At 43.6% G+C, this 26,866-nt stretch overlaps 2 protein-coding genes across 3 annotated transcripts in view; one reads left to right on the top strand and one right to left on the bottom strand.

Moving 5' to 3' along the window:
* Positions 1-1,508: 1,508 nt before the first annotated feature.
* On the top strand, positions 1,509-11,048 carry LOC149322959 (uncharacterized). Its single transcript, XM_089485437.1, has 4 exons — positions 1,509-1,668; positions 3,553-3,682; positions 9,600-9,738; positions 10,524-11,048. Exons 1-4 carry the CDS (start codon positions 1,509-1,511, stop codon positions 10,815-10,817), a joined length of 723 nt encoding a protein of 240 aa, XP_089341563.1. The 3' UTR covers positions 10,818-11,048.
* Positions 11,049-11,195: 147 nt separating this feature from the next.
* EMD (emerin) overlaps positions 11,196-26,866 on the bottom strand; it is a 30,659-nt gene continuing 14,988 nt past the window's right edge. Inside the window, exons 5-12 of one of the 2 annotated variants that reach the window (XM_089485417.1) lie at positions 18,940-19,029; positions 17,494-17,565; positions 17,300-17,386; positions 16,948-17,031; positions 14,540-14,620; positions 14,008-14,111; positions 13,862-13,914; positions 11,196-11,934 (exon numbers count right to left, since the gene is read on the bottom strand). In XM_089485417.1, coding sequence (XP_089341543.1) covers positions 11,664-11,934; positions 13,862-13,914; positions 14,008-14,111; positions 14,540-14,620; positions 16,948-17,031; positions 17,300-17,386; positions 17,494-17,565; positions 18,940-19,029 — 842 coding nt within the window. In that variant the 3' untranslated portion in view covers positions 11,196-11,663. Of the gene's footprint in view, positions 11,935-13,861; positions 13,915-14,007; positions 14,112-14,539; positions 14,621-16,947; positions 17,032-17,299; positions 17,395-17,477; positions 17,566-18,939; positions 19,030-26,866 lie in introns of both variants that reach the window. The other variant, XM_089485427.1, reaches the window with a different exon arrangement.

Here is a 26,866-nt window from a genome sequence, read left to right as displayed (position 1 = left end):
AATTCATTTGGGAAAATTATGGATTTTTCCAAGTTCAGTAGGGAATTTTTCTGCATGTACTAGGACTCCCTTTTGGTCCTGGAGTCCTTTCCCACTATGTAATTACATCAGTATAATGCCACTTGCTGTGGCTGTATCCTATGGAATGTTAGGTCAGTCAGGGGTACTTCAGGCACTTTCTGATTGAAGATATTAAATCGTATATCCCAGGATTCCATAGGGTATTGCCATGATAGTTAAAGTAGATCCATAGCACTATAATTGTATAGTGCAAAAAGGCCCCTGGTTTATGCATGTCAGTTCTGGTTATCACATGCATTACATTGTTGAGATCTCCACTGTCAAAATATGCAGCTGAATATAAATTTGCCAGTCCAGAAGAGGCATCCCTATTTAGCACAGTATTTCCCAAATATTTGGCACAGTATTTCCCAGACTTTGATCCTCCAGATGTTTCAGGTTTCAGCTCCCAGAATTCTTGACTGATGAAGGAGCTGTCATGGACTTCTGGGAGCTAAAGTCTAAAACACTTGGAACCAATGAGTTAGCAGAAGCCCAGAGATGGGTAGAAATCTAGAAGATCTGTGAGTGATTGGCAAGTGGATCAGAACCAGTTTCTAATTCCCAGCCAAGTGACTTTTCCCACCTTCGACGTCTCAGTTAAAAGAGGTTGGGATAACCAGTTGTGGACTTTTGTGTGAAAAGCCTGTGTGCAAGCTTGGATCCTGGAAACTGATCCCTAGAAACTGATCAAACTGTTCTCAGAGGCACTCTGTTCTTCATTTCTAAGGGTCATTCAGATGTTTCTTTTAGTGGAATGATGTGAATAAGCCACACATTCCAGGTTTGTTGTTCACAATATGAAACCGCATCTCTGCTCATCTCTGAGTTTGGTTGCTCACACATGCCAGCACTTGAAAAAACATGAAGTTGATGGTGTGAATGTATTCAAAACACATTCAAGGCATGCAGAATTTAATCCCAGGTCTATTCACTTTGTTTAGTCACAGTGCTGACGATGTGAATCTTTCTTTTAAAAATAACCTGGAAACCCACCCAAAACAATTATCTTGGGCTTCTTGGCAGCCCCTACCCAAAAAACACATTAATCGGGTGCATTCAGGATGCATGTAAACAATGAAGATTCAATCTGGATCATCCTGGCTTATTTTCACCATCTGAATAACCCCTGTGTGTGTGTGCACCTGTTTTTGCACCTGGCCCTAGAAGCTGGGTCCTAAGGATTCTGTGTGTGTCTGGATCTGACTAGCCTAAAACTAGTCCTCCAGCCTCAGCCCACTGGGGTTTAAACCTCACTACAGGATGATGGATCCTCAACCCCTCCCCAGGAGTCTTGGGCTTTGTCTCTACTGGGTAGTATCAGGCAGGATCCAATTTCCCTCTGGTTAGTTTCATGCTCTCCCTGGTACATGCTGGTGGGGGGGCAGACCAAGGAGACGCAGCCCTGGAGACAATTAGCTGCTTGTAATTGTTTGACTCTGGCAGGGATGGCATCCCCTGGGCCACACAATCCCTTCGTGGGGGAGATGACAGGAGCCCTGGAGCCTCCAAGCCGCCATTTGCCTGGATCTCGGTTGGTACGGAGAGGTGGTGTGACATGGCAGCAGGACACAGGGGGCAACTGGATACGACGGCTGGAAGCGGCAGGTGAGAACTGCCTTGGCTGGGTGCTGGATGCTGGTGCGAAGGCATGCAAGAGGCAAATTGTGTGAAGGCAGGCCGAGATCTGGTGTGAAAAGTACAGGTGCAAACATCAGTGGTGACAAGTTAACTGCTAGGGCACAGTTGGGTGGATTTTGGATGACATTGGACTTTGCGGTATGACCAGCATAGTTATCCCTGGATATGTTAGGGCTGAGGTCACTCTCTGTGAGCATTGGGAAACCTTGAGGGTGGTTTTTTAAAGGACTTATTTTCAGGTGGCATGGTGCTCACACGTTTATTCTTCCACCCTGGCACTGCTAGCTGAACAGTGTAATAGAAAAATAAAATTACAAAAAAACCTGTTTAGCAGAAGTGAAAGTGGGAGGGTATACATATCCTGTTTTAAACCACCACCTTCAGTTCTCCTGGGGGTCGGGGTCGGGGTCGGGGAAGCCTGTATTCTTTGCTTCTGCCTAATTTTAGTCGACGATCATATCTGCTTAAAGCACTCCCCTCCTAAATTGCTTTGTTTCTGATGTACTGCTTGGGAAATGGAAAATGAAAAAAGAATCTGTTGAACATGGCTTTCCCTTCTTATTAGAAGTGGGTCTGTTCATTGGTAAGGTAGATTACAACAGTGTTCCAAAATACTGTTATAACTTACACCAAAGAAAGTCAATGTGGCATAGTGGCTTGAGTGTTGGCCTATGATTCTGGAGAGCAGGATTCGATTTCCCACTCAGCCTTGAAATTTACTGGGTGACCGTGGGAAGCCACATGCTCTCAGACATAGAGAACGGCAATGGCAAACCACCTTGTCAAGAAAATCCCATGATAGGTTCACCTTATTGTTGTTGCTGCTGCATGCCTCTGAGTTAGTTTTGGCTTATGGCAACCCTAAGGCAACTCTATAGTAAGGTTTTCTTGATATATTTCTTTGGAGGGGGTTTGCCATTGCCATCCTGTGAGGCTGAGAAAGTGTGACTTGTCCAAGGCCACCCACTGGGTTTTTATGCTTAAGCAGGGAATCAAATCCTGGATGTTTATCACACTATGCTCTTAAAGAGCTGCTATTCCAGTGTGACTCCTCTAGCTGCCTCCTGTTGCATGCTGGGATTGGCAGTTTTAAGGAGCTGAACTTCTCTGCCTGAGAATTCTAAGTACCCCTCCTTAAAACTGCCAATCCCAGCATGCAACAGGAGGCAGCTAGAGGAGTCACACTGGAATAGTACCTCTTTAAGAGCATAGTGTGATAAACATCCTGGTCTCCACAGTCATAATCTAACTTTTACACCACTATACGCTGGCTCTGGTTCATCTTAGATCACTATAAATTGGCAATGACCTGAAGGCACCAACAACAATTCCAGCTAATATATTGATTTAAATTTAACTAGGCTTTAATAACATGCAGTGTATTGATGGAAGAGTCAGAGGGTGCTTTAAACACAGACACCACATTGAATCAATGGGTAGCTTTCATTCTGAAACCAGCATGGCCAGAGACAGGGGTAATTTCACAAACTGGAAACAGCAATCCTAAGGGTGGGTCGAGGTTACCCTAATGATATCCACCCACTCCATTTTATTTCCCACCTATTTCTTGACCCATTTCCTCTCCTCACTAGGATTTCACATGAGCTCTGGCTTTGGGCCAAGGCTCAGATCCTGGCTTTGCACCCCCTACCCCACGGCAAGGGATCCAGTACCTACGGTGAGTGTCTACCTAGGGATGTTTCTGTGTGTGTGTCACGTTGCAAAAAAGGAACTCCAACTAGACTCCCATGGCCACAACAACTGTCCTGTATTCATCTGTCACTTGTCTTTTCCTTCCTTCCTTCCTTCCTTCCTTCCTTCCTTCCTTCCTTCCTTCCTTCCTTCCAGCAGCTGCACGCTCAGAAGCCACATTAAGGGGCTCTGAAGGCCGGCCTGGCACTTCTCTGAGGGGCACCAACCCTGGCAAAGGTTTTCGGAACCAGCAGCAGCTGCATCGGGAATTACTCTTCACACATCGCAAGTATGGCCAGAAGCTATGGTCTCCTATTGCTATCTGAACGGTTTCTCATGTATGTTAACAGTGCATTCTAGGCAGGGTGACCAGATGCCATAAACTCAAAGGAGGACAAGGCACTGTAAAATGTGGGGCATTCAATAAAAATGTAGGATATGACAAAATAAAAACTAAGAGCACTAATATAAATATAAATTCATGCTTCTTAGTCATGCTCAGAATGGAGGACATTGTGGAATTCCTCCTGGACAGACGGCTGAAATGTAGGACATGTCCTGGAAAAAGAAGGACGTCTTTTCAATCTGGTTCTAGGCAGAGCATGGGAAAGATTCTGTTTTGGATTACAACCCCTGGGATGATGACTAACCATGTGGAGTGGAAGATTCTGGGAGATGTAGTTTGGATAAGCAACCTTTTAAAGCTTTGAGGTAGGCGCTGTTCAGGATTACTGCCTGAACTGCTTCAGGGTTCTCTGGGCTTTGTTGACAACTGCCCTTTCTGGTTATGTGAGATTCTTTCCCCCCGGCTGCACCTACACTGCAGAATTAATGCAGTTTGGGGACACCGGAACTGCCATGGCTCAATGCTATGGAATTCTGGGATTTGTAGTTTTGTGATATATTGTAATTTAAGGGTATAATTTTAATTTTGCTAGATGATTATGTGATAATAATTGCCATTACATTCAGTGATATATGGGAATTATGATTTATGAGTAATATTAGTACAAAAAGCTAAGGATTCTGTGTGGTGTGGGATGGGAGGAGGTCAGTGGGGGGTGTTGATACCATGAGTGACTATACCAGTCAATGCCATCCTTGGTGATGCCACTGCCTCCAGCTTTCTTCTACTGTGCCATTTTATTATGCCTTTTTTATGCCGTTAAATAAGTGTGTGTGTTTATGTGCATGTACACACACATGTAAACCTAGCTTCCTTTTTGCAAGCAAAGGTACATGGTCAGCAAGCTAAGGCAGATATTTTCTTTGCTTATCTATGGTGAAGTCACTCTTATGAGGAAATAGACATGAGCAAGAATTTACAGACACACCAGTATGTGAAAAATGAGAATGAGAAATGAGCCCCTAGTTCAGCTATTCATGAAGTAAATGTATAATTTTCTCATATACTTTTACCTATTTAGCTAATATAAAAGTATCTAAATGTGTGAATATCCAACTCTACCTTTTTGAAGGAGAGCCACATTGACGATGCATCCACACTGCAGAAGTAACCCTGTTTGACACCACTTTAACTGCCATGGCACAAGGCTATGGAATTCTGGGAATTGTAGTTTGTTGTGGCACCACTTTTCTGTCTGTCTTAGCTTGCTGGCAGGTACCGTGTACCTCTGCAGAAAGGAAACTAGGTTTGTGTGAGTGTGTGCATGCACATGCTGAACAGCATAAAATGGCACATACTACAGTTCCTAGAATTCCATAGCCTTGAGCCCCATGGCAGATAAAGTGGTGTCAAACCAATGCAGATCCAGCCTGAATGTACTTTTTAAAATCTAGCAATGGAGAGAATATATAGCTCAATGAGTATTATCCACATCCAAATTGGTATGCACATCCATTCAAGGTGTTATTATGTTAGAACATACTATGTTCTCTAAAGGGCAAATGCCCACTGTGCCAGCAAAGTTTGGAGCACTTTTCTGAACCTCCAAAATTACTGTATATATTTGACTACAAGTCAACTTTATGTATAAGTTGAGAGCAGGTTTTGGGGCCAAAATTGTTCATTTTGATATGACCCGTGGATAAGTCGAGGGTAAAACCTAGGCGCGTGTAACAAAGAATCTAAAGAATGATGGACAGGAAAACAATGCTAAAGAAAGTACAAAATCCCAGCAGGCGTAATTGTGCTAATCCAAATGGGATGGATGAGAGAGTAAAGGGGGTTAGTGCTTCCGGAATCGATTAAACCCTTGCCTTTCACCAGGGAATGGTTCTTTTTCTTAAATAAGAACTAAAATACAGTGCTTACACTGATGCCTAATAACAAAGAATTATCTTGGTGTAGTGCATTAGAACCAAGCTGTTTTTCTTATGCGATGGAAATGGGGGGGGGGGGGGGGATTAAACCAGGTGTGTTGGAAATTGTCAATAATAGGACTATAGCCCTTGGCTCTGTAGTATCTTTAAGGACTCTCTTGGGCTATGTAGCATAATAGGTTTTGCTCAAGCTTGTCATGCTGTTAGCATGCCATGCAAGTGTTAGGAGAAAATAAAGAGAATTCCATTCTGTCTATAAATGTATATTTGAATGGAATGTGGATTATGCTTGTGATGAATTATGATGATGATGAAAGTTTCTTTATAAAGCATTGTAAATTTACACAGCGCTGTACATATGAATAAAATTTTGGTTCCAAAAGTTAATAATTTACCGTAGCTCAGTGTATTCTTGCAAGGTTGCAGGGAGGAAGAGAGAAGAAAAGTTTAACAGTGCAAAGCTACACATTTCCATTCATAATTAAATCCTTTTGGGTTGTGTGTGTGCCTGGGCTTTACCTCAGATATGCACATATAAAACTGTAGCCTCAGTAACCAAAGTGTTAATGGCAGTTCTCATGTATCCTGGCACCAGATCCTATCTGATCTTGGATGCTAAGCAGAGTCATCCTTGGTTTGTACTTGGATAGAAGATCAGTAACAAATGCCAGGTCCTGTAGCCTATATTTCAGAAGAAACTGGCAAACCACCTCTGAGTATTTCTTGCTTATAAAAACCCTATGGAGTCGCTGTAAGTCGACAACCAACTTGAAGGTGTATATACACATGCTACTGTTGTACAACTGTGTGAAGGTTAAATGTTTTTCTAGCTGCTTTTAAATCTTTATCTTTTGGGGGGAGGGTCTTTGCATTTTTTCTCTTCCTTGTGCAATTCAAGAAGGATGGAGGAGGGAGGATTTCAGCAGGAAAAGATGTCGGGCAGGACTGTTGAAATATTGGCCAGTATAAATAGGGACAATATAAATAGAGTGTGTATCTGTACAAATAATATGAGAGAAAATGAGGCAGGGTGAGAAAATTAAGCAGGAATAGCCATGAAGAAATTATAATGCATGCATACAGGGACAGTATAAATAGAGTATGTGTCTGTACAAATAATATGAGAGAAAATTAGACAGAGTGGGAAAATTATGCAGGAATAGCCATGCAGAAATTATAATGCATGCATATGTGTCTGTGCGTCTGCACGCACACATGGGCAAACGTCAATTTTAAATAATACAGCACTAATAAACCACAACATGTGACATATAGAATTTTTAACCACAACACCATGTGGCCTAGCTATTTATGCACACTTCCTCACACACTGTACAATTCACACCCACTCTGAACTTGTAGAGGAGAGGTACAGTCTTCTCCGCTCCACCTTCCTCTCTTGGCTGAAGGTTTTGAATGATTTCCATCCTGCTGGTCAGGAATCTCTTTTTGTAACTTGATTCGCATCCACAGCCTGAGTCTGGAGGGGTGTCGCCTTTCTTCCCCTGCTGGCCGCCAGCCTGAGCTGAAGCTGTTTTTACAGAGATCTTAGTCTCTGGCCTATTTCTTGGGACTAAGTAAGACTGGACATCTTTGTACATAGAATCATAGAATTAGAAGAGATCCCAAGGGCCACCCATCCCAACCCACTGCCATGCAGGAACACACAAATACCCCTGGCCATATATCCTCTGTTTAAAAACCTCCAAAAGAGGAGACTCCATCACTCTCGGAGGAAGGAGTGTGTTCCACTGTCAAACAGCTTTTACTGTCAGGAAGATCTTCTAATGTTGGAATCACTTTTCCTGTAGTTTGAATCCATTGCTCCGGGTCCTATTCCCTGGAGCAGCAGAAAACAATATGACATCCCTTCAAATATTTAAACATGTCTCCTCTTAATCTTCTCTTCTCCATGCTAAACATACTCAGCTCTCTAATAGGGTTTGATGGTTTCCAGACCTTTCTCCGTTTTGGTTGCCTTCCTCTGGACACACGTCTCCCTTTTTCGTGTATGTGACAAGAATCTATGAAGAAGGGGGCAAAAAAATAATCTTTTCTATTCTCATTTCCTCCGTGGAAATGTCTCCATTTCATACAGTGTGCTTTCCAAACAGCTCTGGGCAATGAGCCCAGAGATGAGATAATCACATAAATGTAAAGGAATACTGTGAGGCAACCTGCCTTTATTGTTGTAGAACCATAATCAATATAATATGTTATGTGTGATTGTGGTTTGGGTTAGATCTATTTTCCCCCAATCACTTTTGTTTAATCATGTCTTGAGTCCCAGGAGATTATCACATGGGGTAAAGGAGGGTTTACCCCATCCTTACCCCATGTTTATCCCATCCTTCTCCTGTCAGTGGCCCCGTCATTGTATTAATGGAAGTTTCCGTTAATACACAGTGATGGGGCCATGCCACTTCAGTGATGGGAGGATGGGATAAGCGTGAAGTCATCTGATAATCATATCGCAATCACACGATAAGAATGGCAGAAGGATAAAGGATAAGGACAGACTTTGTATGATAATCTTCACACAATTGTGCCTTAAGGAACGGGAGCATCCCAGTCCTGGGAACAGAATTAAAACTGAAATAGTGGAGAAAATGACAGCTTTCACTCCCTGTGTTCATGGATTCCATTTTGTAAACTCTTCTTTGGATATGTCCAAGGGATATACATATGCGAAACCTTTCTCCTTGACATATTAGTTTTCCATGGAGAGATAATATTCTGTATGAAGAAGTATGCCAGCCCAGGCATCAGATTTTAGGATACTGCTCTGAGCAGGCTGCCCTCGCTAGGCACCCCGTGTGTGCCACTTTTTGTTCTCCCCTGCCAGCCTCCCTCTTTTCACCTCCTGTGTTCACTTCTGAGCTTGGTCTGTGCTGTAGGTGGGAAAAGTAAATGCCTTTCTCCCACAGGTTCCTTCTAAAGGAGTAATTTTACTTGGTGATAAAGCTGCTGTGGAATGGCATTACCATCTAAGCACACTCTCAGGTTTCAGTGCCTGGTCCTGGGTTTCAGAGCCATTCTCCTCTTCTCCGGTTCTCAGGGGGAGGAGGAGGAATCTCAGGGCAAGAGCAATGTCTTGAAAGTGTGTTATCTTTTCTCATTTGTTAGACTTGGTGTCACTTATTTGAATGGCATATTCAGCAGCTATGGTTGACATTTCATGTATTATGCTTAATGACCTCATCAGGGACCTCCCCTTGTTATATCACCTTTGTGACATCACAGTGCCCCTCTAAGGCATCACAAAGGGGCATCCTTAAGTCTCAGGTTTTGGCCTTGGTACCTCAGGGCCTGGCATTATCTTGACCTGGCAAGCCCTTTCTCTTCCTTGCAGAACTCAGAATAAGATTAACATTTTTGCAACAATATGAAGCCCATTTTAGGAGAAAGGTGGGATATAAATCCCTTAAATAAATAAAAATTAAAATATAATATTGTGAGGTAGATATAGGTTAGGAATACAGAAGGCCCTTGGCATCCACTTGGATTTATTTCTAGGATCCCTTGTGGATACCAAAGATCTGTGGATGCTCAAGTCCTGTTAAACACAATGGCAAAGTAAAATGGTATCCCTTAAAATATAAAATGGCAATAGCAAGGTTTGCTTTTGGAATTTATAAAAATTTTTTTTTGCATATTTTCAAGCCATGGAAATCCTTGGATAAAGAATCAGTGGATGCGGGGGGGGGGGGGGGGGGAGGGGGACTGTATTGTATTGCCCTTCATTCTTGGAAGGCCAGAAACTTTGAATTACGTCTTGTAGCATCCACACATGTCCTTAACTTGTATTTTTCTCCCAGCAAAGGTGGAACGGTAGTTGTGCGTCACAGCCATTAAAATGATCAGTATGCTGAGGGTGGGGAAGGGGCAATTACTGCTGTTTTGTTTTTTATCTTTCCTCTCAGAGGCCTCAGCCTTCGTTCTAAACCAGAGCTGCTGCAGGTTCTAGAGCACCGGAACCGGCGTCAGGAAGGGACAGAAAGTGGCTTGGAACAATCGCCTCTGGAGCAGGAGTTTCTGCGCTGGCAGCAGAAACGGGAACAGGTAAGCTTCCATGCCTATTGTGGCCAGGGCCAGTCCAAAAGTCTGAGGCCAAGCATGCAATACCGCATTCTGCCCTGCCTTGTACATGCAACCTGTTCAAGTTTCGGTTCTCCAAAATAACCGGGCTGCTCTGGTATCTGAGAGGACAAACCTCTACAAGTATGTCTCCTGATACCTGGCAGCAGTGGCATATGGGGGATTGGTGTCACCTGGTGCAATGGTGCACCAAAGGTCCATTTGAGCTTTGGCATGGCTGTAACCAAGCCAAAGAGCACACGGAAGGGACTGCTCCCCCCAACAGCAACCACTGCTGAAGAGGGCAATGCCAGTCTCCCAGAAGTCCACTTGAGCTCTGGCGTGGCTGCAACTACATCAAAGCTCAAACAAAAGGGACTGCTTCCCCAGCAGCCACCACCATTGGAAGGAGCAGTGTCAGTTCCATGGAGGTCCATTTGAGCTGTGGCTTAGCCAAAGCCCAAACAGAAACGACTGCCATGGCTGCTGGGCAAGCATGAAGGGGGCACAATGCCTTTTCTTGTTCGCTGAGCAGCAACACTTGGTGTACCACCCCATTGGGTGACACCCTCTCAGCCTGGTAATAAAAGCAGTGCAAAGACCAAGAAAAAATAGCCAATAATTTGTTTCTCTTTCATGACACCCCAGTCCTTTTTCCTGAGGCAATTGCCTTGTTCTTCTTAATGGTAGGATTGGCCCTGCCTGTGAAAATCTCCCAAGCAATCTCAAATGAACCCTGTTTGTTCTGGGGGTATATCTTTTGTTTTCAGCATCATCAACAGGAAGGAACAGGAGATGCAGTGGGGAAGCAACCAGAGTTCATCCGGATCCGGGAAAACCTACGACGGACACAGCGCACACGGGATCCCCCTCCCCAGCATGCAGACCCGTCCTCGACATCCAGCCCTTTCCCGCGCTCTCACCTCACCAACAGACATCTCTCGAGGGTCCCAACTTCACAATTCCCTGGGGCCCCGGAGGCGGAAGCCCCAATGCTTTCAGGTTCCCCAGAAGCCACTAGTCTCTCCTCAGCAGTGTCTCAGAATCCTTTAGCCAACACATGACCTTCTCTCCCCTCCTCTTTTACACTCCTTTATGGTGTGTACACTGTGGTTCCTTATTGCTCCAGATCTGGGTAGAGAACCCTAAAGGATCTTCCATTTCTACTATCCCTTGTTTGAACCCACTGGGCCTACTCTACACCCAAGTGCTGGGATAATCTGAAAAGGAAAGTATGGGCACGGGGTAGGACTAATTTGGATCCCCCTTTTTCCCCTTCACTAATAAAAATAACTAATTCGCAACACCTTATTTCTGGTTTTTTGTTACCTGTCACTCAGGAGAAAAGTTTTTGCTATTTGATTAGTTGGGAAAGGGAGGACAATATGGTGGGTGAAAAAGTAATGGTCCAGACTAAAGTAAAATGATGAAACAAAGGACACTTTAGAAAAAAAATCAGTGGTGTTTATTAGAGATTCCATACAATTTTTAATATATATATATATATATATATATATATAGAGAGAGAGAGAGAGAGAGAAAGCAAGCTGTTGATACTCTACACTTGCCCTTTTATGTCTCCCCACCTTTTGATAAAAAACCTCCATTCTCCCAAGCCATGCCCCGATTATAAAGTACTAGCTACAAAAATAGCAGATAAAAATGCCCCACATTAGCTGATTTAAGGGATGGATGAGTGGATGGATGGACGGACGGACAGATGGAGGTATGGGGAGAAGAGTGGGGAGCTGCAATAATTCAGAGAAGTTAGTGGGAAGCTCTCACTCACTCTCTGGCCCCAATACACCACTTCACTTTGGGGTTTAAAAAAGAAAAGAGGAAGGCACTTCAGTGGTGGCCCTATGCAAACATTCTAGGCTTTTGGAAAGAGAAGATGTGGCCTGAAGTCTTCACTGATTAAGATGCTTCGCAAAGGGGTTGTCATCAGCATCACTCTGCAGGTAGAAGTACACAAAAGCCAAGAAACCAGCCAGCAGCACAAAAAGCAGGAGTTGGGGCCAGAGGGGTAAGTAGCGCTTGGTGCTTGCGCTGCTACTTGTAGCCTTTTCTGCTGCTGCTTGGGCCTGGCGCTCAGGGTGGATGGCACGACGAGGCTCTACCCCAAAAGAGGATAAGCCGGATGATTTCCGTTGGAAAACGCTCTGATAGGAACTGCTGTCCCTGAAAAGAATATCAAAGCAGAAAGAGAATGTCAAGTGTTGTCACCACTTATTAGAGTGAGAATCTCAATCAACCAGGCCCTATCTAAAATTAAGGCTGCATCTGCATAGCAGGAATAATCCGATTTGACCCCACTTTAACTGCCATGGCTCAGTGCAGGGAATTGTAGTTTCTTGAACCTTTGAATCTCAACAAATTACAGTTCCCATAATTCTATAACACTGAGCCATGATAATTAAAGTGGAATCAAATCAGATTATTTCTTCAGTGTGGATGCAGCCTTAGGTATCCTTAACACAGTTCCTATTTTAACCCACTACTTGTTATTGCCCCACTACCATTTGCTGGCAAAAAGACTTATATGCAGGTATTATGGTACCAGCATATAATCAGTTTGCTCAATGCCCACTTAGTCCAGGTCCTGAAGAAGATGATGCCATGTTTTGTTTTTGTTTTTTCATTTGAAAATGAACCTACGAAGTGTTCCCAAGCTTGGTTGGGCCTCTCCTTATTGCTTCTTCTGTCTCAGGTTCCCTCCTGCATACTCAGTCCAAGGGGAAGCTTTCTGTTGTTTCCAAGCAACTGTAAAATGGAGTTTAGTGGTAAGGCTGAAGCAAAAAGGAGATATGGAGTGCTGCCCTTTCTAGCCAGTGCCTTTCTCTGGCACAAATAAAACAGGCAAGCAGAAGTGTAAACCAAGGGTCACTGCAGCAACAGAACCAGCCAGAAGCTAGTAGCGTCTACAGCAAAAGTGAGAATTGTGTGGTCTTCCAGAGGTTGTTGAACTGTAACTCCCAGCAGCCTTAGCTAGCACAATCAATAGCAAGGAATGCTGGCATATGCAGTCCAGCAAAATTTGGAGGTCAACACAACTCCCATCACTGGTGTAAAACATGTCCAAAATATTTGGACAACAGATGTGAAAAAGCCAACTACCATTTCCTCCCCCTAATTTTTTTTAGGTGCAAACTACTGGTTAAGCCCCAATGAAATGACTAAAGGCTGATCATGAACACAGAAATCTCCATGCTGAATTGAACCCTTAATGGTCAGAACTGGGATACAATAATGAGTAAGGCTGTATCCACACTGCAGAAACAATCCAGTTTGACAGCTCTTTAATTGCCATGGCTTAATGCTATGGAATTCTAGAAATTGTAGTTTGTTGTGGCTCCAGTGCTCTCTGACAGAGGAGGTTAAATGTCTCACAAATGTTTCAGGAATTCCATAGCACTGAACCATGGCAGTTAAAGTGGTGTCAAACTGGATTATATCTCTGGATTCAGCCCAAGAACCTGTATTATAAATAAGGCAGTCTCTTGTTGTTTGGCAACAGAAAAGCGAGATATAAATAAAGTATCATCATCATCATCATTATTTAAGAAGCATGTTTGCCATGAACTCCCAAGACATCCTTATGCAATTCTGGCATAATAATGCTTACAGGATTGTTGCAAGAATGACAAAAGATAAATGTCTGCTCATTGCTTTCATCACTTGAAGGCACCATACAAATGGCAAGTGTTAAGATTAATAAGAAATTATTACTGAGGCACCCCAAATGTACTGCCTGAGATGGCAGCCTTTACCTTGACAGATGACAGAGTTAGCTCTTGTCATACAGAACTGATGTCTATCTTTGTTACTGGCCAGCCCAGCCCCATAGCTGCCCACAGTTTTAGCATTGGTCTCCGAGTACATGGCAACTCCAGGAACTATCCTGAGCATCAATCCAAAGGACAGCAATCTGCCACCTGGGGAAATGTCTGTTTCTTCCAGACGCAGGAAAACAAACTCCCCACTTTCTTCAGATACAGCATTCTGTACAGAACCCATTTGACCTAGAAATTGGCCTGGCAAGCTGCTCCATAATCAGTTCTTTGACATCATTCTTTCCTATTGAGGCCAGTGCATGGTCCCTGCTTACCTATCAGTTGACACATCCTTCCAACTGGAACTGTAGGCATATGGCTCTGCAATCTGAAAGGAAACAGAGGGGCCTGTCAGTACAGGAACACTTTCTTGATGTGAGTAGCTTCCTTGACTTCTCCATGGATGAGAGAGACAACTTACTGGTTGGCGGGCATTCACTCTCCCTGAAGGTACATCACTGCTTAATGATGACACGTAGCGGCGGTAGGATGATGTGGAATTCTCAGAGGAATTAATGTCCCAGTCTGGGATAAGGAGAGAGAAAATCACCAGGGTTGGAAGGAACTAGAGGAAACTTTAAGGTTGTTTGACAGTTGGATCCACCAACTGGAGCCTGATGCTTAGAATTTGAAAATTTCTGAGCCAGGGAATTTATTTTAAAAAACAGAACCAAACAGAAGACTTATTATCTTTCTACACAAAAAACCACAGTCCTGATTAGAACTGCTGTCTTCTTCTCTGTTTCAGATTTAGAGCAGGGGAATGACATTTTTGTTATTGCCGCTGTTAAACAACTGGATGCTAGCAATTCTTTCTTACTTAATACAAATCACACCAAGATCTGTCAGAAGAACAGTCTATCCTCTGCCCACTCTGAGTTAACTGTATGGTTACAGCTCTGTTCCTATTTTTTTTTAAACAGTCCTATAGTTTCAATTCCATTTTATTCTACCTTCTGGAGCATAGTTGGAGCGTTCTTCGTGGTGGGACAAACCATAATTTTGACTCAGGTAGGACTTGCTGGGACTGGGATCTAGAAAAGCAAAGGGGTAAAAAAGAGGTATATTAATGAAAGGTACCCTCTGACCTTTTTAGATTCTATTATTTTAAAAGAAGTACATTTGTACCCAGTGGTGTTTTAAAAATATGTTTAAGGAAGGGATACGGTTAAGAGTTTGTCTGCAAATAAGGCTCTAGGCCAGCAGGGAAAGTTATTGTTCCCTACTAGACATCAAGTATATGTTCCTGTTGGCCCTGGTTTGCTTATGTCAGACTGCAGTTAAGCCTACCGCAAGTTCACATGCACAAAAAATTTGGTCCTGGGACAAGAATTCAGCATCCTCAACATCCTAGCTTTTATTAAGATGAAAGTCACGCCTTTTGTAGTGGTTGTGGGCCTTCAAGTCAACTCTAACCTATGGTGGCCCTCTTATAGAGTTTTCATAGCAAGATTCATTAGGAGGATGTTTGCCTTTGTCTTCATCTGAAACCATGGCGGGATACAAACGGGCAGGGGAAGACGTCTTGGAGGTGTATTCTGCTGAATACGGAGCCTCCAGACCGCCCACCCCGGGGGCGTGGCTCAGGAGATGGGGCTTCCACATGGGGGGCAGTGAAGACGCCTTACCTGGGGCCGTTTCTGACCCGCAGTTTCCAAACCGCCACCTCGGAGGACGCTGCAAAGAGAGAGGCAGCTTCCTCACGGGCGGCCAAAAACGGGGCTTTTTTTTTCCTTTGCCGGCTGGCGGATGTGCAGCTGCGCAGCTGCAGCGCTAAGCAGCGGCGGCAGAAAGCCTATGTGCACATTTAAAGTGCCCAAGCCCCTTTAAAACTTTCCCCCCCGCTCTGCCCAAGAACAATGGTGGTCTCCTGCCAGCTGGTGATCAGCTGGTGTTGGCATCCTTGCCCGCTTGCAATTTGCCAGTGTCACCAGCATCATGGATGCCTCCTCTCCTTTGGTCCCCGCGCTCCTGCTGAATCTGCAATGCACAGCCACAGCTGTCGCCGCTGCCACTGCTGTCCCCCTGCCATCCCCCATCACCTCCCTTGTACATATGTAAATATTTACAGTTTTAGGGGTTTTTATTGTTAGGTGAAAATGGCACAGGAATGTGTGTAGGGGCTCACTTTAAAGTCCAAACTTTCCAAGCAGCGCATGCATACATGTTGCTCTAGGGTTAGGGTTAGGGTTAGGGTTACGAGTCTTAAAATGCGCTGCAGCTGTGCTGCAGCTTCCACACCTGCATGGCAGCTGACGCTGCAATTAAAGCCTGACTGCAAACTGCGCATGTTCCAGGACCCCGACTCATTATGCGACGCAGCAGACACGGAGCTTTTAAATGGGCAACTTAAATTAGCGGCGTAGCAATTCTGGCATACCGGTGCAGCAGCTTACAGACGGAGCTGCGCAGCTGCGCATCAAACGGAAAAGAAGCGGAGAAAAGCAGCACCTTTTTAATGCCGCCTCTTCCCGCTTGGGGCGTGCGGGGGGCGTGTTCATGGCGGCATTCAGGTAAGGCCCATCTGAAGGCTCTACCTTCATGACGTCATGAATACACCTCTTTTTGCCCGTCTGTATCCTGCCTAAGAGAGTGTGACTCGTCCAAAGTCACCCAGTGGCTCTTCAATGGCCCAACGAGGATTCAAATCCTGGCCTTTCAAACTCTAGTCCAGTACCATGAAAATAAGTTTGAATATGAATGTTAGTTCTTGGGGAAATCTCAGAACAAGGGCAGAATTGTACTGGGAAGGGTCTTTATTGTTCTGCATGTCCCTCTACCTCTTCCCCCAAGTAGCAGACAGAAGAAATTATTGAAAAACAGCAAATACATGCAGACACATTTAGTCTGAATGTTTCATGAACACTGCAGATAGTAAATGTTCATGGTGCAAAATAATGATCTTGAGAATGCTGAATATGTCCCCGAATGACAGCTAACTAGGATGCCTGGACTGCCAAAATGCTACAGAACAAATAACCACTAAGCCCAGGTGCAATGAAAGCCATTTATACTTAATCCCATCACAAACAACTCAGAAGGCAGAAGATACTGGCTTAAAAGTTGGTTCATAAACTTCAGTGGTATTTTAAGTGCAACTAAACTTTCTCTAAGTACAAGTCCTGGTTTTCAGAACTGGGCACTCAAATTCAGCAAGGTTGTAAAAACACTGTGTAAAAGCAAGGCGAGAAAATGTAGGCCATTTAGTTTATTCTGAGATAGGATGAGGTGTTTATCATGTGACACATGAAGAATCGTGAAATATGGCTTTTCCCAAAATAAAAATCTCCTGTCCTTCATGGCCCTTTGTCTGCCACAACCCACCTGCTTCCTGCCAAAGAGTCCCCACACAAACGCCTACCTTCATTTCGATACTCAGAGTAATATTCCTCAGTTCTTGGAGCGTCATAGTTTTCTCTTAAGTAAGTCCTTCCAGAGCCAAGAGCTGGGAGAAAAAAATGGAGAAGCATGAGATTTGGTGCTGGAGATTAATCATCTTTAGCCAAGAGCCATGTGCAGTTATCAATATGCCAATATGCATACATACAAGTTTTCCCTTTCTTATTTTGTTTAAACCCAACAGAGTTGCCTTCTCTGCTCTCCTCTCCAGTCTCTCCTGAATGTTCTTCTAACATCTCTTAATTCTTAATTTATGCCCCTCTTGCCTTGGGACCTTTCAGTGAAGGAGTTCTCATTAAAGAAATGTGTCCCACCTTCACGCCCATAGCTGAGGTTTTCCCTGCTCCGTGGGCTCACATAAGTCTCTCGTACGTAGCTTTCACTTCTACTGCTGCTTGGCTCTGTATAGGTAAAAACACAGGGCAAAGAAGGACATTAGTACTTGATAAGGGAGCCATAACCATTTCTGCCCAGTTCTACTCACCTGTATAGGAGGACCCTGACCCACCATGCGAAGGGAGAGGCATCCGCTCTGTCTCATATTCATAGACTTTCTTTTCATAAAGTTTCCGAGTTGATCCTAGAGGATGGAATTCAAATTGGACATTTATATCAAACTGAGACAAGTCTGCAGCTAAAGTGAGAATCATGCAACTCTTTGGATATTGTTGGGTTGCAATTCCTAGCATTCATACCTTTGGGCTCTGCTGACTAAGGCTGCTGGACTTTCAGCCCAAAATCATCTGGAGGGCCACATCACTTCCATTCCTAGTCTACAGTCTCCCAATCCTTTTCACAACACACTCACTCTTCTGCCACATACTGGGGACCCTCCCTTGACAATCCCAGCTAAACTCACCTGCCTTGTATAAAAGGGTTGTGGCCTCCCAAGGGCCGCATCACCTTGCAACCTTCCTTACCAGCACTCTGCTGCAGCTAAGATTATCCAAATCTTTGGAGAAAAGTATGCCACATGCCTCATTCAGCCAGCAAGGCCTGCGGTCTGAGATGTGGCTGGTTGTTTCTTATCGACATGCATCTCTCCATATCTGCATCTCCTGACTGGTGGGGCTCTGAATCAGCAGGGTGGTGGATCCACATTGGGTTGTAGTTTGATGTTAAAAGAACTATCCAAGAACCTATGTTGGGGATGAAGCTCAGCACCTTCACATATAGATAAACCCATGGAGTGGACCGACTGCCTCATTAACATGGAGGCTACCAGTTGCCACTGCTTCTTCATGCCATGCAGTTCCACTCTCTCTGACTGCATCCACAATGCATAAATAATCCAGTTTGACACCACTTCAAATGCCATGGCTCAGTGCTATGGAATTCTGGTAAATGTTGTTTTGTGAAACATTTATCCTTCTCTGTCAGAGAGCTCTTGTGCCACAACAAACTAAAAATCCTAGAATTCCATAGCATTAAGCCGTGGCAGTTAAGGTGGAATCAAACTGGAATATTTCTGCAGCGTGGATGCAGCTTTTTGTCTCTTTCATTTTCTCTTGCCTCTGAAGGCCACACTAGACAATGACAGAGTTAGCCAAATGTGTTGGTTTTGCACATTTTCCACTCCAATTTTCAAGTGAGATGGGGAGCTCTTATTTTTAAAAGGAACATTTGTTGAGGGAACATGCATCCTCCCCAGTCAATTTCTCCCTGTGCCCCATTGCTTCAGACACTTTTCTCTACAGCCTGACTCACTTCCAGTATTAGAAGTTAGGGGGAAAACTGCTGATGTGCAGAAGTGCAGGGAGGTGACTCAGACAACAGGGAGATTCACTTTCCTTTCCTCCTAGGTTGCTTCTACTTTAAATATAGTCTCTCACCACTGGGCTTTTATTTTTGCCTTGTCATCCCAGTTTCTTTCCTGCTCTCCTACTTTTCCCTTTGTAAATTCCAAATGTTATTCTACCCCCGATGCAGCCAGATGTAATACTACTGTCCATACCAACAATAGGTCCATGCGGGATGCTGTATTTCTTCAAACGGGCAATAAGTTCATTATCCGTCAGACCTTTATATTCTTCCATGGTGCTACCTGAGAAAACGTAGTGGAGAGATGGGGAAGAGGAGAAATAATGGCAGTCAGTATGCTGTGTACTATGACCTGATGTGCTTTCAAGTTGTTTCTGACTTATGGCGAACCTAAGGCCACGGAGTTTTCTTGGCAAAATTTGTTCACTGCCTTCCCCTGAGACTGAGAGCATGCGACTTGTCCAAGGTCACCGGTGGGTTTCATGACTGAGCAGGATTTGAATACTGGTCTCCAAAGTCATAGGCCAACACTCAAACCACTATGCCATGCTGGCTCTCAATATAAGCTTAATACCATGTAAATAATTACATATAAAATACATGGCTGGCATCTTCCTATAGAAGGCAGCCCAAGTTTAAGATGTTGGAAGAGGGCTTGCTCTTGTGTCCATCACCATCACAGAAATGTTTGGTGAGGACACAAGGACCTTCTCGCTGGCTGCTCCCAGGCTGCTCCCAGGCTCTTCTATGGGAGGTTCGGTTGGCTCCCATTCTGTCTTATTTTTTGTTTTTCAATTACATGTCAAGACAATATTCAAAAGGGGTGTGCTGTGTCTTTGTTTTTTTTCTTGGATGTTTTCAGTTATGTTTTGATGTATTTTAAACTGTTTTAACTATCTGCTTTTAATAGTACTGGTTAATTGGTTTGAAAAAGCCTTTGTACTATAACATGTTAGATGACTTCTATTTTAAATTATTTTAAGCTGCTTTGGGTTCTGTATTGGGAGAAAGCCAGGGTACAAATAGAATAAATAAATGAAACAAATGAATAAATCCAGTTTAGTATTTCCAATGTCATAAGCCAGGCTTCTTCTTGTTAACTTTGACATAGGGTGACCCTATGAAGTCACACTATTGCTACTGTAAATACAGGTTGATTTTCCCTTATCGGAAATGCTTGGGACCAGAAATGTTTTGGATTTTGGAATATTTGCATATACATAATGAGATATCTTGGAGCTGGGACTCAAGTCTAAACACAAAATTCATTTACTGTATATAATGTAGAAGTCTGGAATTTTTGGTTAACAAATTGACCCAAAGTTCACCCTTATGGTTATGGCACAATTGCACTGACCCCAAATTCCACTCAAAACCCATCTTGTAAGCCAAGCAGCTGCACCAATGGAAATAATTCTGAGGCAATAGAAAGTGGGGTGCTGGACAATGATGTGTCCAGCCCCCTCCCGCCAGCAGGGCCCTGTTGCAACTGGTAGAGGAAGTCTAGATATGTCTTCATTCAGCCCTCCAATCTCCAGCATCCTGGAACTTTTTCATTTGTTGCAGTTGCCTGGTGAGTTGGGGAGGGTGACCTGAATCTGGAGAATGTATCTGCACTGCAGAAATAATCCAGATTGACACCACTTTAACTACCATGGCTCAATGCTATGGAATTCTGGAAATTGTAATTTAGTGAGACATTTAGTCTTCTCTGACTGACGACTCTGGTGCAACCACAAACTACAATTCCCTAAATTCCATAGCACTGAGCCACGGCACTTAAAGCGCTGTCAAACCGGATTATTTCTGCAGTGCGGATACAACCATAATGTCTGACAATGCAGGATCATCTATATTTGTAAAATAAACAAGCAAAGTAGTCTCTCATCCGCAGTTAAAACAGATGACCTTGAAACCAAATGCAAACTGATACCAAGCAAGTCTGCTACAGATTTATTGGGGGAGGGTATTAAGTAGAAGGTATATGATTTCACCTTGAATGCAGCAAAATTAAATCAGGCCCCCTCAGTAAATATATGAGAGAAAGAACAGAGAAGAACAAAGTCTGATCCAGAGCTTGGAAATAATTAGTTAGAATTCATTTCTTACTCTAATTTATCAAAATGGTCAATGATGATTTTAAAAATTATTATTGCAATTCTTAAATGTCTATAGTGTTAATTTGACCAACGGTTAAAGTGTTTTTTATTACTTTAATTCATTACTGGCCAGTCTGAGTATCAGTCAATCAATGAATTTACCGTACTTAGGGTTGCCATAAGGCAGGACCTCCAAACTGGGACAAATGTAGGACAAATGTAGGGCCACATTTTCAAATGTAGGACACATTTTTTAAAAAATGGAGGACACATGAAAAAATTGATAATTTTTTAAAAAATGTGAATATAAATGCATGTTTCTTAGGCATGCTCAAAATGGAGGACATTTTGGCATTATTCCTAGACAGAAGGCTGAAATGTACTTCTCTTTCTGGCCAACCCCCCCCCCCCCCCCCGCCAATTCTACAAGAACATTTCCCACTCCCAAGCAGGCATAGCATTTGCAAGATCACAGGCAGTCCCTTGTGCCATTGAAAACTACATTTCTCACTCCCAAGCCTTCTTAGCAATTCCCCCCTTCCTCCTTTTCCTTGCCCCCTCCAACCCCCCCAAACCCCTCGCCCCCTCTTTTTCCCAGGTATGACTCAACTTAGGAGGGATTTATGGGACAGATCCAAAGCCTTTTTTCTTTTCTAAGGGGGCAAAGCCTTGAGAAGCCCTGGACCCCTGAGAAGAAGAGGAGGGGGGCTTAGAGAGAGGAAGAAAGAGAAAAAGAAGATGAGGGGGGGAAGAAAGGAAGAAAAAGGAGAGGAGGAAGAGGAGGGGAAGAGGAGGAGAAGAAAAAAAACGGAGTAACAAGAAGAAGAGAAGGAGGGGAAAGAGAAAGGGGGGAATCAGCTTGCCTGAGTGTAAATCCCTCCCTGCTTGGATGTTGCCCAAATAAGGAAGCAGAGGGCTGGCCAATAGAGGCAGGGCAGTGCAGCAGACCCCGCCCCTGCTGGGTTCAGTCCTCCTGCTGCTGCTGCTCCAGGCATGCTTCACAGGCAGCACTCTATAGAAGGCAGGCAGCAGCCCTGGGAGCTCAGAGTTGGGCAGCCACCTGGGGCGGGGCGGGGGCGGGGGCGGGACGGGACCGGGCACGACCCCCAGGGGGCGGGAAAGTCCCGCCCACCACCGTGAAATGGCAACCCTAACTGTACTAGCCAAAGGCCATGATAAGGAGATTTTAAAAACAATACACAAAGTATACAAGATACTAAAGACCCTTCAAAACCCCAAAAATCAGGTGGCAGAAAATGATTTCACAGACAGTAAGAAGAACAGTTACAAAGCCAGTATGAAAGAATATCAAAAATTCACAACTACAGGTAAATTTCTAAGTTACATACAAGATAATCATTTGGAGAATCCAATACAAATGGTGGCAATTTTAGCCAACTCTTTCTTTCTAATCTATTTTTGCAGCCAAAGGAAAAAGAACCAGTTTATGTGTTACATAGCCACTGGTATTGCACAGAAGTGACTGAACAAATTCTACAAGAGAATTCCCAATGTCCTATATTAGCCAGGATTTCAGAAATCTCTCTCTTGGAAAAATTAGCACATAGTGGACTATGTCTTCTGCCTCACATTGGCCACAAATCATAGTCTTACTGACCATTCCGAGTAATTTTAGAGGCCGTTTTAATATCTGATTTAACAAAATAATAATTCACAATAATAAAAATCCAAAACAAAATAATTCAGGAATGAAATATATACATTTTCTTGATCTCTTAACACTGAGAAGTTAAAATTTCTTTCATCATTTAATATTATCACAGTAATGTAACAGAAATTTTTAGATCAGGGGTAGGCAACCTTTTTGAGCCGGGGGCCGGGTTGCTGTCCCTCAGACAACTGGTGGGACAAAGCCAATAAATAAATAATTAAATAAGGAGGGAGGAGTCTGCCGGCGATTGCCGGTGGCCCCGCGCACTCCTTCTCGGCCTCTGTGGAAGCTTCAACCTCCGCAGAGGCCGAGACGGACGGGGGAGGCCGCCGGCGGTGGCCCCACATGCTCCTTTCCTGCCTCTGAGGAGGCTTCTGCCTCCACACAGGCCGAGAGGGAGGGGGGAGGCTGCCAGCGGTGACACCCACGGGCCCCTTCTTAGCCCCTGCGGAGGCTTTGGCCTCCACAGAGGCCAAGAGGGAGGGGGAGGCCGCTGGCGGTGGCACCTGCAGGCCTCTTCTCAGCCCCTGCAGAGGCTTCGGCCTCCACAGAGGCCGAGAGGGGGGGGAGGCCGCCAGCGGCGGCGGCACCCACAGGCCCTTTCTCAGCCCCTACTGAGGCTTCGGCCTCCACAGAGGCCGAGTGGGAGGGGGAGGCCGGCGGTGGCAGCACCCGCAGGCCCCTTCTCGGCCCCTGCGGAGGCTTCTGCCTCCACAGAGGCCGAGAGGGAGGGGGAAGGCCACGGGGAGGGTGGCCGCCTCCACCTTCGCCTCCTCCGCTCCAGGCCTCGCTGCCCTCCTCTTCCTCCACCTCCTCCACGCAGCCATGCACGGTGGAGGAGGAGGAGGGCAGTGAGGCCCCACGGGCACCCGAAGTGGCACGGAAGCTGTGGCGGGGGCGGCAGGGCCGGGCTGGGGCCGGTCCCAAGGCTTCGGTGGGCCGGATCCAGTCCGTGGGCCTTAGCTTGCCGACCCCTGGTTTAGATATTTGAAAGGATGTCATATTGAAGAGGGAGCAAGCTTGTTTTCTGCTGCTCCAGAGAACAGGACACAGGACAATGGATTCAAACTAAAGGAAAAAATATTCTACCTCAACATTAGGAAGATGGTAAGAACTGTTCAACAGTCGAACATACTTCTTCCTCGGAGCGTGATGGAGTCTCCTCCTTTGGAGGTTTTTAAACAGAGGCTGAATGTCCATCTGATTGTGTCTTCCTGCATGGCAGGGGGCTTGGACTGTATGGCCTTTGGAGTCGCTTGTAACTCTGATTCTGTAAGTTCTAAACAAATCTCACTGAACTCTTCACTGGGACTCTTCTGCATGTGAGGAAGTTAGCCAAGGAAAATCTGGAGAACACTTTCTGTTTCATTCTCGTGCGCAGTGGCTACTAGTGACCCTGTGTCAGTGTCATGGGCAATCTGCTCCAGCTAAAAGCAGGTAACCACAGTTGTGAACCCTGTCCTTCAAAACAAGTTTAGCACCTTGGACAGCTTTTTTTTAATTTGAAGTAAAACACAGAGCAGATACACTGTTCCACAGACACGGGGGTCTATGGCAGCCACTAGACTTGTGTGTGAACGAGAACCATTCACAAGAGGTGTAGACAACCCCCAAAGGCTTGATTGTCTTAACATCTATGGCAAGCGGGCAAGTGATCACGTCTGGGCAGTAAAATGGAGTAGACACAACTTAAGTTTATTGACACACGAGTTCTATAGAAGTGTCAGTGTTCACAGGAGGCACATATAATTTCCCAAGTGGCAAATATTGGGATAGAAGATTGCTCTTCTATGACTGCCTTTGATTTCCCCCCTCTTTATAAAGAGAACTATGCACAGCATTTTGAAAAAGTGTTCTAAGGATTCAGAGAACACACAACACATTAAATACAGTTAATCCTCCATATCCACAGATTTTTTTATCCACTGATTCAACACCCACGGTTTGAAAATATTTTTAAAATATGCAGATTCAAATAAGCAAAGCTTGATTTTGTCATATTATATAAGGGATACCATTTTACTATGCCGTTGTATTTAATGGGTCTTGAGCATCCACAGATTTTGATATCTACGGTGATCCTGGAACCAAACACCATTGGATACCAAGGGCCCACTGTACAGAATGGTTTCCTAGGAGTATACAACCACCTGTAATCAGATATTTCCTATTTGAATATTAGACTGCTGCATAGTGGTTTGGGTGTTCAACTATGACTGGAGACCAGGGTTCAGTTCCCAGCTCGGCCATGAAACCCAGTGGGTGACCTTGGGTGAGTCACATACTCTTAGCCTCAGAAGAAGATAATACCAAACCTACTCGGAACAAATCTTGCCAAGAAAACCCCATGAGGGTTGGCATAAATTGGAAATGTCTTGAAGGCACACAAGAACAACAAATGTTGATAGGCTAGTACTGGAAACATTTTAAAACGTCTGCATTAGTAACCAGTTTTGTTCTAAAATCCAATTTTCTTGAGGTGGGGATTCATTGGAAGGTTTTTCAGGTAGAATCCTTGTTATTCTGCTGGTGCAAACCAATGAAGTGGACTGTGGCTCATTAAATGATTTTTATTAAATATTTTTATTAAATACTAAAATATTAAAATGTTACTAAATAAGATAAATTTATAAGATAAATTGTTAGTTATTCCCAACCTATAATGTTGGGGAAAAGGTTACAGTATCTTGACTACAGGCCATACAGGATATAATTTATTCCCTTAGTAAGTAATAATCCAGTAATTCCATGCTGAAATTTCCTGAATCAAGATAAAGGGCCCTATATTCTAGGCGTTAACTACATTATCACTGTCTGGACTGTTGCTAAAGCAACACACCATAAAAGAACTAATATGTTTTATTTGGCCTGCACTTTTATGGTCACTACTAATTTAGATATAGGACTGTGGTTCTGATAACAAAGTGAGACATATATTTCCGTTTTAATTGTATCATTTAATGTTCTAGAATTGACACATCTGGTTACAGACCGTTCAGTATTTTTAATGTTTTAACATTTTAAAATGTTTTCCCATTATTGCCTCAAATAACTTTTAATTGCTAACATTTCGTAAAGGATTTAGCAAGTCAAAAACATTTTAAAATACTTGAAATATCCTCAAAACCAAGGTAATCTCTCTTTTACACCATATTGGCACTGGAAACCAATTTCTGTATCAGTATAAAATAAATCATAGGATTCATATTGTAATGTATAGAAGCACCAAACCAGGCTCGGGTGTGGAGGCATGATATCTCTCTTTTTAAATAATTGTTTTAAAGATTTTACAGAAACAAACATAACCAACAATGTGTGTTTCACAAATCTCCAGCTAAAAAATTTCCAGCTGACAACAAATATGACAGCATGCCTTTCTATAAATCAGTATGTAAGAGAGCAGGAGAGAGAAAAAACTGGCCTTTTCTTTTGAGGCACAATATATCTTGAGAATCCAACATCTGGAAATATTTAAAAGCCCTCACTTCCAGACTCCATTTTTATCATTCCTGCAAAAGGTTCAAGAAACATTTGTGTACGTTTCATTCTCTAGTTTTTCCTTGTCAAAGATTTCAGTTTAACTTTTTTGACTATTGGAAAAATTTAACTTGGAGGAATTTTTAAATAAACACATACACACATTTAAAGACCCACTCAAGTAATCCCAAATTTTTCTAGCAGTCAAAAAAGTCAAACTGAAATATTTGATTAGGAACAACTAGGGATAGATATACGAGAGACATTTTTTTTCCCAAATGGTTGTATCCTAAACACAGATCAAAGAACAAGATAAATAAAACCTTAATGTAATAAATTTTCCAGCAAATGCACAGAGTTAAAAACATATATGATTCAAGTCGCCTGTCGACTTATGGTGACCCCATTAATTTCATTGGCTTTTCTTAAGCAAGGAATACTCAACCGGTGGTTTTGCTAGTTGCTTCCTCTGAAATATAACCTACAGCACCTGGTAATTCTTTGGCGGTCTCCCACCTAGGTTCTCACCAGGATTAACCCTGCTTAGCAGCCAATATCAGACAGGATCTGGTGCCTTAAGGCACTATCAATACTGCCCTTGAAAATATGTTTACAAGATTCAATCTGTACTTCTTTGAAGAACTACAAATATTTTTGTTAAAATGTAACAGTATATGAAAATGAATTTTAAAAAAGATCCAGGTCTATTTTTGTGGGTGTGTATGTTTTGCTCTGGATGAATGAATATGTGTATCCCTTATGTCTCTCTGTTTAATTTCCCCTTTCTGTCAGTCTCTCCCCACGTCTAGTGCCCATGTAGGGAAAAAAGAGATCCTAGTTAAGTTTTATTTCCACATGATAGTTTGGGATGG

Source organism: Sceloporus occidentalis, unplaced genomic scaffold, assembly GCF_023333645.1.
Source record: "Sceloporus occidentalis isolate IW3139 unplaced genomic scaffold, rSceOcc1.0.p SCAF_1, whole genome shotgun sequence".
NCBI classification, from domain to species: domain Eukaryota; kingdom Metazoa; phylum Chordata; class Lepidosauria; order Squamata; family Phrynosomatidae; genus Sceloporus; species Sceloporus occidentalis.
Note: the sequence above shows the minus strand (reverse complement) of the source record. Positions and strands in the feature narration are given on the sequence as shown.

Coding starts and splice junctions, on each gene's coding strand:
- LOC149322959 (XM_089485437.1), top strand. CDS start 1,509: ATGGCATCCCCTGGGCCACACAATCCCTTCGTGGGGGAGATGACAGGA. Junction 3,683..9,599: donor TTACTCTTCACACATCGCAA/GTATGGCCAGAA, acceptor CTTTCCTCTCAG/AGGCCTCAGCCTTCGTTCTA. Junction 9,739..10,523: donor GGCAGCAGAAACGGGAACAG/GTAAGCTTCCAT, acceptor TTTTGTTTTCAG/CATCATCAACAGGAAGGAAC.